At 39.8% G+C, this 17,494-nt stretch overlaps 1 protein-coding gene across 2 annotated transcripts in view; it reads right to left on the reverse strand.

Annotated features, from left to right (window-relative positions):
• Window positions 1–13,505: 13,505 nt before the first annotated feature.
• GAS7 (growth arrest specific 7) overlaps window positions 13,506–17,494 on the reverse strand; it is a 103,411-nt gene continuing 99,422 nt past the window's right edge. Inside the window, exons 12-14 of one of the 2 annotated variants that reach the window (XM_065748622.1) lie at window positions 16,639–16,718; window positions 14,309–14,407; window positions 13,506–13,669 (exon numbers count right to left, since the gene is read on the reverse strand). In XM_065748622.1, the coding sequence (XP_065604694.1) occupies window positions 13,556–13,669; window positions 14,309–14,407; window positions 16,639–16,718 (293 nt within the window). In that variant the 3' untranslated portion in view covers window positions 13,506–13,555. The remainder of the gene's footprint in view (window positions 13,670–14,308; window positions 14,408–16,638; window positions 16,719–17,494) is intronic. The other variant, XM_065748624.1, reaches the window with a different exon arrangement.

The following is a 17,494-nucleotide window of genomic DNA, read 5'->3' on the forward strand; positions in this document are numbered from 1 at the left end:
AATTGCACTGTAATTGCTTTGAACTTAGCCCAGCAGGAGAGACGTTGCTTTCTACCTCCCACTCTTCTACAATCCAAGAAGTCACGAGTTAGATGTCATGTATGAAGTTTACAGAATGCTAAGTTTCTTCCACTCCTAGCTAATCTTCCATCGCTCACACTCGCAGTGCCTCAGATCTCCTGTACTTCCTGGGGCTCAGCACCAACAGAACTACCCTGGAGGGTTCCCACAGGTGACCTTGGTGTCCCAAATCCTTACACTGGCATTCAGCTGAATTGTCCCAATAACTGCATATGTTGTGTGACAACAATGCAGTGTTAAGAAGGTAAGGGTGCAAGAGTGGAGAGGGAGAGTTGGCAGCTGAAGTAATCTGGGGAATAACTGCAACAGCAATTCAAGGAGGAGAAGAGGCTGGATGGGAAGATGCCATTGGATGAAAAATGCTTTGAAAAGTAAATGTTTGGAGCAGGTGGGGAGTGTGAAATATGATAGATTTGTGTCAATAGGGTGAGGAAGGGGGACAGACTCAAGGATGATGCTGTACTAGAGATAAAACGGGCATTAATCACAAACGCCCAAACACTACCTTATAAGATAGAAAGGAGACGAACAGAGAACAGGATGTATGTGTGGGACCCAGATAAGCCAGAGAAAAATGTTGCATCAGCATACTTTAACTAAGCCTGAACCTTGAGCAATTAACCTTGCACTACTAACCCAATGTGTGCATGCCTGGAACCAAGGGTGAATAAAAGAACATTGAGGAAGATGACTGATCTTCCTCCTCACACCCCCTAGTAAAAGCCCATGCAAGCGCAGAAGGACAAAGTGACATGGAATGAAGGAAGGAGGAGACTTTGGGGGAATCAGGTGGAACTATGTGTAATAGAAAGGGGGTAGGTCTTCTCAGTGTGCGCTGTCGGTGGAGCGGAGACTCCCTGGCACAACTAGTGCTGCCTGCTTATTGCTTTTCGTCTTCTTATTGTAATTAAATATTGCAAAATCTCCGATTGGACTCTGGGTGTTTATGACAGGAGGAATATGACAATGAGCTGTCAGATTATGAGCATACTACAAAAGGCAAATAGTGTTCTCTATACCAGCACTAAGACAAAAAACTAATTTAGATAGTTGCAGGCTACATTACTGTGCTTTGCAGCTGTTTTCTTCACAATACCAAGGCAAGTTTATATGAATTCAGAGATCAACTCATGGGAGGAAACATTTGGAAGAGAAAGAATCAAAATGTGTTTCAGTATAAAGCTTTCTTCTCGTGCCCTTCCCTGAGAAACCAGTACTCTGGTCCCTGTTTAAGCCAAGATACTGAGCTGTATAGTTTTGACCTAGTATTAATTTTTATTTTATTTGCTTTCACCTTAAATACATCACAATCAGAAACATTTCCCCCTCTATAAATACAGAAACATTTCCCCCTCTATAAATGTTTGCCAGAAAGTGAAGGGGCTTTAAAATAGTTCCCGAATCCTGAACTTGTGAGCAGAGAATGACTGCAGCCACATCACAGAGGTGAGCTGATTCAGAAATAACATTCCCATCTCATGCAGTGAGCAGAAGCACATGACATAATCTTAAAGCATTAGCTAATTCTACGAAAAATCATAGGTCTGTAAATACAATGACTATAATTTATGCCGTAGCTGCAGGAGACTGAGCGTCCACTTTTCTGCTTTATAAAACAAGAAGTCAAATTAAATTAGAGCTAGAAGTTCTCATCTACTTTCAGGGACATGAACAGGAAAAAAAAAAAAAAAGAACGGAGCATGTAGTTTAATCAACAAATCTGAACTGTTTGTCTCTATAATAAATACTTCACAAGTGCATGTTCGTAATTTTTTCTCTTATTTGTATAAGGACTGAGACAGTAATTTAGACAAGAAATATTCTTTGAGTAACAAATGTGACATTAGTATGTCTATGGTTCGACTCCAGATAGAAGAGCCTGACTCCCAAGACTTCATTCGAGTGTGGTCAGATTCAGAGTAAGGTGAACAAACAGCTCTCCTTAGGCCATCCTGTCTTGACCTTTAGTTCAGAAATTATGAAACCATGCAAGAGCAATGGTAGTTGGGACCTGTATAGCAAACCTGGAAAGAATACTAGAGCTGTGTTAAAGCATCCACATTAATTTTGCATGTTTTTCTTTTAAGAGCCTTACAAAGGGAATGTGTCACTACAACCTCATAAACACTTTCAGCCTATTTTGCCTACAGAGGAAGCTCCTTGTTCTTCTTTTGACTCCCAGCATTAGTTATGACTGTCCCTGCTCTGTGATCTTGTATGAATTCCAGCATGAGCAGTGCAAATCACTATGGGCATCCTTGCCTGTCTGCATCCTGATTTGTTACTCTGTCGACTGTAAGCCCCACAGAACAGTTGCCTCTTCTTGTGCTTATCCAGTGAACAGGTGGGTGAAAACAGGTGAATCCTGGGAGACTGACCTTTTATGTAGTGGTAGGAAAAGTTTTAAACTGTAAGAGGGGAGATTTAGATTGGATGTGTGGAGAAAAATCTGTTACTCAGAAGCGGTAAGGCCCTGGCACTGCTGCCCAGAACTGTGGGTGCCCCATCCCTCGAGGTGCCCAAGCCTTGGGCAGCCCAAGCTGGGGAAGCAGCCAGTCCACTGCAGGGGGCCTGGGGGTTCTGAGATCCCTTCCAACCCAACTGTGACTCCACCAAGCAGGCAAAGCTGTTGGGTGCACTGGTATTTCCAAGACTGTAGCTCTCTGTGGTAAGAAGATTGACGATGATCCCTTCTCCCAAGCTGCAAGTTATGCCTACCCCTTCAGAAAATACTCTTGTGCTGATCCACTACTGCTCTGCCCTGAGAGACTATAACTGATGTACCTCTGCATGAAAACAAAAACAAACAAACAAAAAAAGGATTTGAAAATTAAGGCTGAGCCACCACACTCAAAATATGGTATGTAGTGCAGCTGCTAATGTGGTGTTGCCCTCTGCTGACCGTACCAGACATTAAGGCTGGAAAGAAAAAGATGGATTTACACATGGCTCCTCTCTCCTTTTTCCATTCCAAGTCAGGATACACGGCATGACTACAAATTCTGGCAGAGCCAGAGTCAATACGACAACAATGCCACTACTGATGAGCAGGCAGCTGACACACGCAGTTAAGATGTGTGGCTTGTTGTGCTTCCAGGCCTGTGTCTGTACATGCTCCATCAACAGTCCTGAAAACAGCTGGCGATCTCAGCACAGCTGCAGCTTCCTCAGACTGAATTGTAGCAAGACAAAAGGAGACACAGTGACATCCAGGCTAAAAGACAGAAACACACACTCCAAAAAACAAAACCTGAAATGTGAGGGAGAGCCAAAGAGCCCTCCTGCAGGTATTCCTGGAATTCCCCTCAGGGAGGGAGCTGCTTGGAGGGAAATATCTGTGGGAAAGCTATGCTGGGCACAACACCACCTTCTATCATTCAGAAATAAAAACCTAAAAGCAGTTTCCTCCACGTTCACAAGAATTTTCAGAACTGTGTTCGGTCTTTTTTCTGTCAGTGGGGCCACTAGGTCAGAAGCTGCCTATGAAGGGGCTGGGCACATGCCCAGAAACAGCATCATGGGAAGCATGCTGTTCTCAAGTTGCTTAGCAATTAAACTACTCTGAAATTCTGCCTTCAGTAAGACTCAGGGACATGGAGGAACCATGCTCAAACAGAACAATGGTTATATGAAGGGCAGTGTAAAGGTTGTAAAAGCAGAGACCAGTGTGGTCAAACAGATGTTACAAAAGAAGGAAAACAAGTATGCACCAGTCTCCAAAAATTTAGATTCACAAGGAAGGAACTCCACAAAGGAGGGATCTCCAACAAGAAATCCTTCCTCAGTGGCAGACAGTCCTTAAATGAGGTCTAAGAGAGGACAACTTTCCTGGAGAGTTCATATTGCTGATAAGAGAAACAGCAACATGTAGACTGAATTGACGGGATTTTTTCATAATTAACAGGAACTACTGAAGCATTAGAAAACAATTTGAGGTATAAAATATGTATTAGATCCAAAAATATTCTGAAACCAAATCCCTTCACTGATGCCCCTCAGCTTTCTTTCCACTTCTCAGGAATGAGAGGGTTAAAGGCTGAGTTGTACTGTTAAGTCCAAACCAATTTTCTGATTTTAAACTAATTATCTTGGTTGCAAAATTCTAGCATAGTTGTTCTCATGCAAAATGGTGCAAAAAATTCTGCTCTTTCCATCTACGTTTCATAGACATAGGATGGTGGCCTGCTATTGCCATCATCATCTCTGATCCTGGTCCTGCAGCACCTCTAAGAGCACCACATCAGCATAGCAAATACATTATCTCCTCATCTCTGGTTTCAAAGCTCTAAGCATAGCCCTCCACACTATCTTACCTTTGCTGATAAGATGCAGTGAAATCATCATGAAGAGAACTGCTAAGTATATACTGCTGTGAAAACCAAACTTCTTGTACAGCTTCTTCAGTGTCTTACCTGCCTCTTCCTCTTCTGACTGCAGAGAACTCTGCCACTACTTACCACATCCATTTTTAAGAAATTTCCTTCACTAGCAATTCCGGTATTCCTTTTACAAGCCCATCACATAGCTGCAGGGCAATATTCTGCAGGTGGGTGAAGAAAATAAGTTTTTATGTGAGTTCAACACTGGAAAAGTTCTTAGGAGAAAGCTGCACTGAGGATTAAGAGATGTGTAGATAATGGCTTCCAAGGCTGCTGTGTTGCTGGGCAAGTATGCTCATGTTCTGCAAAGCTGCTGACACCTCCTTGTTCTGTGCTGTGGTCTCCAGCAGTATTACATATCGGAGACATAAGAATTTATTAACAACATCTGACAACAGTGTCTTCTTCATCTGCAGGTTCCACATGCACTTTGAAGCTTAGTGGAAGAGGAGTAGTTGTACGAGACTTTGTAAGTCACGCCTTTTTTTCCCCACAGTGATCAGTTACTTTGCCTGTTTAAGAACCAAACCCACTTAACTCCTGGTGGTTTTAAAATTGATTTCATAATAAAAAATGAAATGTTAGCAACTGTACTCATCTGAATATCACACAAAGGTCTGAAAAGGGTATGGACAAACAGACTATACTGTGATGATGTGAGTGTGAATTCAAGCTTCATCATACTAGCATAAGCAAAGCAGCAAATGTGCATATGACACCCCAAGTATACTTCTTCAAGATCACTGCATTCAAAAGTTGTGTGACTTTGGCAGAAGAAAACAGTCTAGTAAAGACAATTCCATGCTCAGTATGTCTCTGTACAGTTTATTTTACAGATGAGATGAGCACTGTGGTATATATAAACTTGCAGAACAACATAGCAAAATACAGTTTAACCATATGAAATAGTTTTACATTAAGACAGAAAATACGTAGAGGAAATGCCTTCAACACTGAAGGACAAGATCGATAACTGACATCAAGTATCTTCCACCAAACTCTGCCAGTTCACTCAATCTGAAGATCTCCCCCTTAAATCTTTTCTGCATTCAACTTCTTCAGTTTGGTGATTCCTTCATGCACCTTTGTGGAACAAAACGCATCCTTGTAATTTGCACAACCCAAGATTTACTAATTACCTAGACAGAGGCTGCATGATATGTAAACTTTAAAGGGGCCTCATCAACCAGAATGAATGGAAAGTTACAAAATATTGGTTAAACATCTTTAAAAAGAAGTAATTAGTACTGTCGAAAGACAACTTTTCTGGAAGCGTAGAAAGTATTTAGCAAATTACACAAAAAGGACCAAATAAGCAACCTTATTTTAGTATAAAACTCTGTTTAGATGTATGACTGGTGACCTGGCCTACCTTTGAATCCTCGCTGCTAGAATGCCTGCAAAACTGTTCTGGGAGAAATTTCCTTTTCTTTGTGCTGCCAGAAGGAAATTTAGGAGAAAAAAAAAAGAAAAAAAGATTTGCCCAACACTACTACCTGCTATTTTCCAAAACAGATATAATTAGCTTTCCATAAAGGGTGTTTTTGCCATAGTGTAATAACAGAATGGTAAACAGATATCAAAATTCCTTATGCTATTTTGAAAATCTCTATCACCACATCAAAAAATATTCAAAGGAACATGAGATTTCACATTGAGCATTCCCAAATTCAAATGACTAAAATTGTCATGTCATGCAGATAGGAGATCCCTGAAGTAATTCAGCTTTAGACTTCCAGTACCAGACAAAATTGCTCTAAGTAACCGCTTTAAAGAAGACTTACAGTTTGTTTTTACAAAACAGCACTAGTTAAATTCCAAATGCTACTTACTCAACTATTTTTATGCAGAATTTCTACTGAGACCCCTCTACTCAAGGATGTATCAGCAAATGAAGTTAGTAACGGTCTTTCAAAGCAGGTACTCCTAAGTTTAATATGGCTTAACATTTCCTACTTCATTTTCAGCACTCAGAATTTATGACACCTGCATTGGACTACAGTGAGATATCAGTGTGATAATTGCAGATCTGTGAATATATTGATGCCCTAAAAAGAGTGCACAGTACAGAACAAAGAGGGAGGGTTGAGAATCCTGCACAGATTTGTGCATACTGTCTGCTTCTGAGTTCTGAATATCTGTAGGATCAATCTTTCTATTTAATATGATTGTAGCAGATACAATTTAAATAGGCACTTTAAGTGGAATTACTGGCTGAATTTTAATAGGGTTGTGATAAAACCATTGTTATTTGTGAAATCAGTAGCTTTGAAAGACTGCATGTATTCAAAATGAAGGCCTTGTTTACTCACTAAATGCAGCAGCTTAAAAGGTTTTGTTCTGAATATCCACTGAGTTTCTCTCGTACACCTGGAACAATTTAACTTAATGTAAGCTAAAAGAATTAAATTTGAACTTTTGAAATTTATATATACTTTTCTTGGTAATTATTATGCTATAAGACAATTTATATTGTTCTCTAGAAGACTTTATCTATGTACAATTGTTAGAATCAAGTGTTTCATTAGGCATAAAAGGTTTCAGATTTCTAATCCCGTATTCTTGAAAGTAAAGTCAAACTGTGCTATGCGTTTTCCTTCAGAAAAAAAAAATCCAGAAAATACGCTGTGACTAGCACAATAAAGAGTAATTGCACTTCCAAATCCAGTGGCTTGGAAGACCAATCCAGAACAGAAACCAAAACAAGCCAAAAAAAAAAAAAAAGCACTCTAGTCTCAGAAAATATCACAAAGCATGAAGTTCAGGCAGCACATTAAAGCAAAAGAGATGTTCTATAAACATCTTTGAAAGTGCTGTATCTCAGTAATGGAACGGTGGGTACAGTAACAACGAAGCTGAAGAAGTACAAAGTGACTGATACACTCTTATGTGAATAACGTCTACTGTTGATTGAAACAATTTCTCTCGTGAAAAGACAAGGACTCACTGATGTGAAAGATGACACTGCCACTGTGCAACAGAAAGACTGCATGTTCCAAAATCCTGGAGAACACCAGCACGCCAGGCTTGACACAGCCTGATTTAGAGTCAGTTCAGTGCAGCAGAACAGGACATGATGCTATTGCCAAATCCAAAAAACATTCTTCAGTCATCAGTGTGGTGTTGCCACCTACCGGTTTCCTGCTGGTATAACCAGGTGCTGGGCAGAGAGCCCATTGCCAAAGAACATGTGCAAAGGAACACTATTGATTTTAGTACACTAAACAAAATTCAGAGAGAGATGAGCGTGCACTGGAGACAGGAGGGCTCTGTGGAAGATGAGTTCCTACAGTTGAGAAGCTCAAATTTCACTGGGGCAGCTAAATATTTTACTATCTTGCACGTACAATGCGATTTGTGACTACTGTCCACCTGGTTAAGCAGGACCAACAGCTTTTTCTGTGAATTGTCTTGCCTATACCATGCACCAAAGGACACCAGCCACTTCCTACTGATCACTGCATGAGAACAGAAAGAATGCAAGAATGGAAGATAGCAAGAATTATTCACAGTGATGCTTTGGCAACCACCACTTCCTGGACTTCCTTCTCCTATTTCAACACATTCAACACTTGCTTGGTAGCAAAAAGCCTACAAACTTTCCAGAAAGCTCAGCAATCAGTGAACAACACATTGATCCTCCAAGACAATTAAGTCTGAACCCCATCTCTAGGAACATGCCCAGCAGGCTGTACTAGTGCAAAATAGTATGCTGACTACTACAGTATAGCAAATAGGTTCTTCCTTTTCTATTCAGAATAAAACAAACAACTATCATTCCAAGTCACATCTACTCACTCCAAAAGTGAAGTTAAAGGTGCTGGTTGGGATTTCTAAGGTGCTTCATTGTGAAGGATCCACATGGGTAAGCAATACTCTTCTTCGGTCTGTGTCTGATTGAAGAAACAGATGGCCAGAGCCTCTTTTTCACTTAATTTGGGATTTGGATCATTGGAGTTGCAACAGGAGAGCTGCCAACCCATGCCCCAGAGCTGTGTTCCAACCACAGCTTACAGTGTCACTCACAGAGCTACTGAGAACAGCATACAACATACATTAAGTATTGGGGAATCTCATTTCTCAGTATTTCCTTATATATGTACTGAAAGATTAAGAAAAAAAAAAAAAGAAAAATCCTGTGCATTTTTAATTAGTAGCCTGATTTTGAAAGTCTCTGCTATCACCCATGCACACTCTGTTGAGTTCCTAGAAACCTTCAAGTGCTTAGTGCTTTCAAACAGAAGGTCAAGAAAGCACATTTCTATAGGAAGGCTACAGAGGCTTGTTTCCAGCAAGTATTTGAAAGACACTGTAAAAAAGACACAAATGTAAAGACATTGCGAAGATCTGGGCAGTTAGGACTTTTACCAGCAGGTAAATGCTTCCTGTGAATGCTTTATAGAAACCTCCTGTTAGGAACAAAAGAGTAAAAAAAAGAAAAAAAGAAGGTAATTTGCATGCAGCTCACCATCCCACAATAGCTATACTTGTTGTCACTACAGTACAGGGTTGTTATTAACAACAGTTAACTCCCTAACACAAAACTCAAGGTGCATATGAAGTGCAAAGAAAAGCAGGGAAAAAGTTTGCATGCCACTCATTACACATGAAAGGAGAAAATTTCAATATATACTGGAACTGTACAAGAAGAAGGAAACAGCCAACAGTAGTTCAGGCAGGACTGCAGAGGGGAAAAAATATTCTGAGAAAGTGGGATTCCAACATAATTCGATGTTGTTACCATCTTTTAGCATTAAAAAAAATCAATTAAAACCACGTCTAAAGATCTTGGTATCAAATAAATGAAATAGATTTCCTACAAGAGAACAACCGCCATCTTTCAACAGAAGTCCACAGAATCATGGAACATCCTAAGTTGGATGAGACTCACCAGGATCAACATACAGAAGTAACTAGTTGACATGGGTTATGGACATTAGAGAATCTGCAGTAGCTTGGAAATCTGAGAATTAGGCCTTTTCAGATCTTGCGTTATGAAAGCAACCGGAACCCTGCCAGCGATGGAGAAGAGTGAAATTGGTTCACGTGGCAAATAACTCATAATTTTCAGCTCATTAATTCAAACAGAAATCAGCCAACAGCATTGGATCCAGAACTAATAGTAAAAGAATACCTCAAGGAAAGACTTACAGAAAGGACTTTCTGTTGAGTTAACTGTGCCTTGAGCCAGTAAATAAAACACACAGGCAGACCGGAACAATGAATGTTAGCATTCTGTGAGGTTGAGGTTACAGCTGCATAAAACTTAATCTGTTTTGACTAAGAACACTCAGAAGGATTCAAAACCACGGGAGCTCATGAAGCCCTCTAGCTCAGACAAGAACTCAAAATCTCTTGTTGAAACAGAGATCAATCACTGGAAACCATAGGCTTGGCAGCATGAGATCAGAATATCAGTACACCACTTGGGTAGAGAGGGAGCTGCACATGAAAAGTTGGCTTCTGCAACTCAGGAAGCTTCAAAAAAGACCAAGGCAAGGGGGCCTACAAGATGGGAATCAGAAACAAATTTCCATGAACTGTACTTGTTCAGGTAAAAAGAATCAATGCTAATCGAAAGCCCTTTCTGCTCTGTGACCACGGAGCTACGTAAAAATGCAAAACAGCCACATCAAACCACAAAGAAGTGTATTACTTGCAGTGACTCAAACAGTAAAAACTCATATCATGTGTGTACTTGCCCACCAGAAAAAGAACAAGATCACACCTGGGATCAGGACCTATGGAGGCAAGAGACTTATTTTGCTGTTCCTATTAATGAGTTAAATCAAAACATCCTCATACTTCCACATGCATGCTGCAGTGTAACATAAAGCAAGATCTTTGTCAGGAGAAGTAAAGACTGAGTACAACTGTGTTTTTTGCAACTTACTGGAAGGTGAATAGAGCAATGCTGAAATTCCCAGAGTCACCTGTTAAGAACAAACACACCATTACCAGTTTTAAAGAAGCAGTCTGTTCAGAAACACCAGGTCTCCAGCACTCCCTGATTTTTAATGCCTTGCAATGTCCAAGATCATCAGATAGAGAATGCAATGGGCAAACTATCACAGAACCCACTTTCTGCAGTGTGGTACCATGAAGGATTATCATTTCCAGGAAATAAAACAAACTATTTACAAGCAATACCAAAACATTCCTAATGTTTTCACCAACTATAAAATTATTACTAAGTCTTATTGTACAGGAAGCATTTCACCCACTGCAGAGTAGTTCCATGTGAGAATTTGCTGGGCATAGTAAAGGTAAGTAGCAGCTAGGAAAAAATGCTCTCCTCATATCTTGGAAGAAAAAACATACAGCCTCCACCAAAAGAATGATCACTTTATGCAGCTTATGCTTTCCTGCAACATTTTGAATGGATCAAAAAGTAGGAAAACTGTCTAGAAATAATATAATTAAAAACAAACAAAACCAATGAACCCCAAGTCATCTGAAAGTTCAACTGATAATTGAGAGCAGCTTAAGAACACCTTAGTAGGAAACAAAGTATATTTCAGTCCAGAGTGAAACTTGTGCTAACGGACAGTATTTCCAGGCCCAAACAGGTAAAATAATAAATGACTGAAAAAAAAGTGAGGAAAAAATAAACTGCAATTGCTAACAGAATACTTAAGATATTTAATAAAGAGAATACCACATAAAGTTCACAACTAGCTTGTTCTCGTAATCAAACCATGAATGTGGTGATGGGTCACCAAGATCACTCATTCTAATTTGCAATATGGCTTAAAATTCAGGGGTCAACCTTAGATACAGCTCTTAAGTACATCACTAAATTTTGGTCACTGAAGTTTGGAAAGTTCACCATTCATCTGCAGTTTTAAGAAAACAAGAAACAAACCAAAACTACCTGCCCTATGAAGGAAAACATAGAAGTACACATCAGTATGCTAGTAAGAATCACACTGAGGATAGAGTGTAAATGAATACGAAGACTGACAAATTAGCACAAAACCTCCCCCAAGCGGAAAAGAAGCACATTGTCTCAGTGAGCTCAAGGACTGAGCAACACTTAGACAAACTATGTTACAAGTATCAGCATGCTGAATGCTTCCAACACTAAGAATAAAATTGTAGCTGCAAATTCTGAAGTGTGTAACAAAATGCACAATATAGGAGGTGTCAGCTTCAACAATCAGTAACAGCAGGAACCATGATCCTAAGCATACAATAGTCACAATGCTGCATCTGCCATTATGAAAAAATTTATAAAGCTAGTGACACTGCAAAGAAGGGAGCTGAAGAAAGTTGCAAGATGGGAATAACTTAAGTGAATAAAAGGTGACTGACCTTTTTTTCTGGGTATAGAAATGGTAGGGAAAGAAAAAAGGAACAACAGGAAAATGCAAGTTTGAAATGACATGCCAGAAAAATAATAACTTGCAGCAATATTAAAAAGGTACTTCAGTAAGACTTCTCTGCGTCTCAGCTTGTATTTGTAATTCTCAGTGAACTTCTAACAGCACAGTAATTTAAGATTGATGAAGAAAAGCCTTGAAGAGTAGACAAACAAAAGGCAGAAGTTTCATTATGGAGAAAAAGGAATGTTAACATGAGATAAAAGTGGAACAAAAATGTAGAACAAATGAAATAGTATTATTTGGGAAACAGCAGCTAACACCACAGTACACGATGAGGAAAGGGCACGGTGGTGAGAATGAAAGGCTTCACAGACTCACAGAATGGTCGAATTTGGAAAGGACCTCATTTGATCATCTGGTCAAAACCCACTATTAGAGCAGGACCACATAGGGTGTTTGTCCAAGACCTGACCAGGAAGTTTTGAAAATCTCCAAGAGGGAGAACCCAGAATGTCTGTTTCTGCTGGATATGAAGAAAGAATCTTGAGTAAGGGAAGCTGAAAAATAGATTAGGAGCAACAATCTGAAATAACAGCGGGAGAAGAAAAGTAATACCTTTTGAAAAGCAGACTCCAAACTACTCAACACTGCAGCAGGAGCTGTGCCGAACTTTTGGTAGCTTGCATTAAGAATAGAAAAACCTGTAAGAATCTGATTCAGAAATGCTGGGCACCTACATTTACACCTGATGCAGTCTAGAATCACAGATAAATGGCACCTTTGAAAATCAGGCTCTAAAAAGATAAAAGTCACAACTTAGCTACATAAATTTGGTACATTAATATAGCTAAAGGCTCTGATATTCATCTGAAGAAATCAACAAAGAGCAAGTTAAGTCTAGATCCCAAACAAAATCTTAGAGGGCTGTCTTTAAGAAAATAACATGAGAAAACATCCTGCATAAGCAGAAAGCTTTAGAATAACTAATTTATTCCTTGGTAGGCGATTTCCTGTAACTGAGGGCACTTCAACAGCTAATGAGGTAGGTAGAGCACAATCAAATCATTCCTGTTAAATAACAGGGATGGTAACACTTTAAAATGTATAGATTGGCCTAGCACAAAAATGATGATAATGGGTTTATATATCCCTGAGAGGGAGTATAAAACAGGAAGGATTCTTCTCCATAGGTATTTCCAAAGGGCCACTTTGAGAAACTGTGTTATATGAAATAAATGTGTTCATACAATACTGATGCAAGATATGTATATTTTACTGAAGGGAGAGCCAGAAATGTTTATTGACTTGTCTATGGTTATGAAAGCAGTCAGTGACAGACCTGGGACTCTTGATCAGCACTTCCTTGCCTCTTGCACTGTGTTCAGTTACATACTTACTGGCCAGCCAGAAGTGTACTGCGTGGTTGCTCTAACATAATATATATGATAGTCATGCAAGGGATGTGCCACAAAAGTCACTGAAGAACAGAGCTCTCTCTGCACCAGAAAGCAGATTTCTTCTGGGAGCCGAGTGCAATTTGGAACTGCTGGTGGGAAGCACAGATCTATTTTCTCCACCCTGGAATGTTTGGTGCTTAAGGCTTAGCACAACGAGGACCATTTTTATAACTAAATTTAACAGACAGCCTATACAGGCATAAACTACAAGGAGTGTGGTAGTGGAACAACCTTTACTGTATGCTCTTCTGACCCCTAAAAATAAACATTAGTCTGGTTAATTCAGTGAGCTCATCACAACTGTAAGAACAGTCTATATTTCCATGTCCACAGGTCGAATATCTCCAGTTTTGTGTTCTTTTACCCACAGTTCCCTGTCTTTGGCAGGATCCACTTTCCGAAGCAGCTGATCCACAAGCTCTACTGTCTGAAATAAACAAAACAAGAATTAAAAAGTCAAGGGTGCATTTCAAGCTTGCAGACAACTAAGAACTACATGTACTTCAGGCTAGGTGAACAACAGCCAGAATGGGAAGCAGGCTTGCCATGCCATGCAGAGACAAGCTTCCTACTCCAGGCAATAGCCAGTCCGTCTTCAGATTCCTGTTCCACAAACTATACCTTGCATCAAAAAAAAAAAAATGCATTAAAGGTCAGCGTGTACATTTTATGATTTGAAAACTAGAAAGTTTTTTGGTTTTTTTAATAATAACTATATATACACACACACACTCCCTTCTCCAGTAGTGAAACTGTGTATTTACTATATTTCTTCGCAAAAATATATAACTTTGAGGTGCTAGAAGAGCTGGTAACAGTTCATGCTATTCATGAATTCAAAACCCCATCAAAAAGCTGTGATCCAGTAGTACAAAATATAAATGGGTCAGGGAGTCTAGAAGGATAAGGACTGCAGGCTGGCAGGACAGTACTGCTGAAAGCTAACAGCTGACAACATATAATTTTCACATCTCCTTTTGATAGGAAGTTACTCAGATCAGGATGGGGACCATTCAGCACAGCTGAAGTGCAACAAAGACCAAACATAAACAAGGAGCAGACTTACACTTTGGTTGAACATGTCTGTCTCATGCCTCAGCTGTGTATACTGGCAAAGATGCTGACGAATTACCTCCACCCTTTCGACTTCTAGTCTCTCAAGCTCCTAAAGAGGAAGAAATCAAGGACACCTTTTTTGGAAGCTGAACTTTAAGACCCAAAGAAAGGATGATATACAGAAGTTTGTCAGTGCAATACAACCCCACAGTCATGCTTTGCATTTGAATTCTGCTTGCACATTGCTCCAAATTGCAAAGAAGCATAGACAGCAAACAAAAGAATTCACTTCATCCTGATCCAAAGGACAGAAAAAAAAAAAGGTTGAAACCTTTTCAAAACTGAGACCACTTAGGGAGTGATAGGAGAAACTGTGTTCAGGGATACTGCACACAAGAGGGAATGTGTTTCCTGCAAAAAAGCTTTGCATGCTATGTTGGTAGCACCAGAAGTTACAGTAAATAGACAGAGAAGCAAGACACTATGTTGGGATGTATGACTCAGAGTGCCTGGCTATTTTCAATCTAACCAGACACCTAAAAGATCAGTTTTATCTGTTCACCAGATGATGGGCTGGGACAGGTCTCCACCGAGCTCAGTTGGCATCAAGAGCCCAGCAACACTTCAGTTGTAAAGGAAGGTAGTTTATAAATTTCCTTCTGAATTTTTCTGCCTCCCTCTCCTCCCTGAGGGCCAGTTAGGGCTGTGGAAGGGCAGTATGCCTCCTGGATTCTAATACTGCTATTGGGTTTTATATTGATTTATATCAAGACATATTTTTACATGATTCTTAGCTTGCATTTCCCAACCAACCTATCGAGCAGCCGAGAGGCCATGACTTCCATCTAAACTGAGGGAACAAAGCTTTAGATTCTCCAGGAATCAAACACTGCACAAAAAGAGGGGTGGCAAGCAGGGAAAGGGAGGGGACTGTCCACCTCCACTTTGTCCTTCTGAGATCTCATATGGAATACTGCATCCAGTCCTGGGGTCCCCAGTACAGGAGGGATGTTGAGCTGTTGGACTGGGCCCAGAGAAGGACCACAAAGATGATCAAAGGGTTGGAGCACCTCTCATATGAAACGAAAGATTGAGGGAGTTTGGCTTGTTCAGCTTGGAGAAGGCTTCAGGGAGATCTCATTGTGGCCTTCCAGTACTCTGAGCATAAAAACAGTAGGGGGAACGACTGTTTACATGGGTTGACTGCGACAGGACAAGGGGCAATGGCTTTAAACTGAAAAGAGAGGAGATTTAGTTTAGATGACAGGAAGGTGTTTTTCCCTCAGATAGTGGCAAGGCATGTGTACAGACTGCCAAAAGAGGTTGTGGGTGCTCCATCTCTGGAGGCATTTCAAACTGGGTTGGACAGGATCCTGGGCAGTCTGCTCTGGTGGCTGGCAACCCTGTCCATAGCAGGACAGTTGGAACAATGTGATTTTTAAGGTCCCCTCCATAGGCATTCTGTTTTTCTCTGACCAGATTAAATACACAAATTACATGTAGCCATGTCTCTGATGCCTACCAGTGAGAAAACACCTGTGCAGGAGAGAGGAGGATCAGATCACTTATGGACAGGAAGAACCAATTTTTTCCTTTCTTGTTCTGCCTTTGGGAAGATAACAGTCTCCTAAATTTCCATGCATCCATCATTTATTAATTTACTGCAGATTACATATTTCAATGACACATTTCTAAATGCTGTGCAATGTACCACTCTGCTTCTTTATTACGAAGAGTTCAATGTTTTGTGTTTGTCCAATGAGAAAAATACTAGTAAAAGATGTTTTTATTTCCCAATTTAGAAAATAACTGGCTATTTTCTAGAAAGGTTCTAAGGAATTAGATGAGAGAGAGAAGCCCTCATGCTGAAGTATACATATTTCAAGGAATACTGCACATTGAAGCTACAAGAGTATTTTACTATTTTGGAGACTAACAATGAAGGTATATGCCTTTTGGGTGAACACCGTGAGCTGTGTTAACCTTCATAGAAGTAGAGCAATAGGAAATGTCCCTTCTGGCAAGACACTTGAAGAAACTGTAAAATTAATGTTTTATGTATAAATGTGTCTTTTCATTTTCTTCTCAGTCATTATTTCATCCTTCCTGGGGACAATTCCAGCATTCTGGCCTCTAAGTAGCTGTGAACTGGTTTTGAGCAAAGAAACAATTATTTCTGAGTCCTTCAAATGATGCAAGTTTTTCCTTAGATACAATATACCACTGGATATATCTAATCTGATCATCTAATTCTACCAATACTTTTTCCTGCAACTTGTTCAAGTTATTACAACCTGACAATGTTATAAACTTAATATGCTACGCAGAGTTACCACATACCAGAGTGGTGGTCACCATTTCCTCAAACCACTTGGACTGGGCTTGATTGTAAAGATCCACACAACGCATCAGATCATCTCCTGAAAAGTTCAAGACAACAGCATATTAGTTCTCTCTGGCCAATATTAGGAAGCTTAGAAGGAAGTTGTTTCAAACATACATCCTGAAGTTTTGAAGTTCAGTTCAGGCAGAGCTGAATGCGACTGTTATGTGGTACTTGTTTGGCACAATAGAAACAATTTCTTGAATGCACTGGATGCAACTGATGTTTAGTATAAGATCAGGTGATCAGGATGAGGGAAGTGGGCTACTTAAGAAGAAAAATATGAATACTAAGTAGTATTTTACAAAATAACCTGTACTATGAAAGAGTTACTACAGTTAAATTAAAGCTGGTCACAGATAGAAAATTGTATCAGCAAAATAATTAAAGCTGGAAATTAATACTAACTAGTCATGGAGCTATAGGATAGTAACCTTGTAGCTAAGACTACATTCTAAGATAGGCTTAAAAAAGGAGAGAAACATCAGACTGTACATGTCTAAGATCAAGTGAAGCTCTTTTTGCAGCAAACTGAACCTAGCACAATCATTTATTTTCCTTTTACTGAAGATGCACAGTTCCAGACCAGGTTTCCTCTCTTGCCCAGGGCAGTACCACAGTGAGATGCAATTTTGCTATTTTTCTCCATTGCAGAAATCTGCTCTGATGTAGAGGGTAATGCAGGTAGAAAATCTGTCATTCTCAGAGATTAATGCTCTCTGGGTAGTAAATTCTTTCTTCCTTAAATGAGACTTAGTTATGTTTTTGCAAATACTTTGATGACTTGGTCAAATTCAAATTCTTACTGTCCTT

This window comes from Cyrtonyx montezumae, unplaced genomic scaffold, assembly GCF_038088225.1.
Source record: "Cyrtonyx montezumae isolate F1298 unplaced genomic scaffold, pur_monq_1.0 scaffold_50, whole genome shotgun sequence".
NCBI classification, from domain to species: Eukaryota; Metazoa; Chordata; class Aves; order Galliformes; family Odontophoridae; genus Cyrtonyx; species Cyrtonyx montezumae.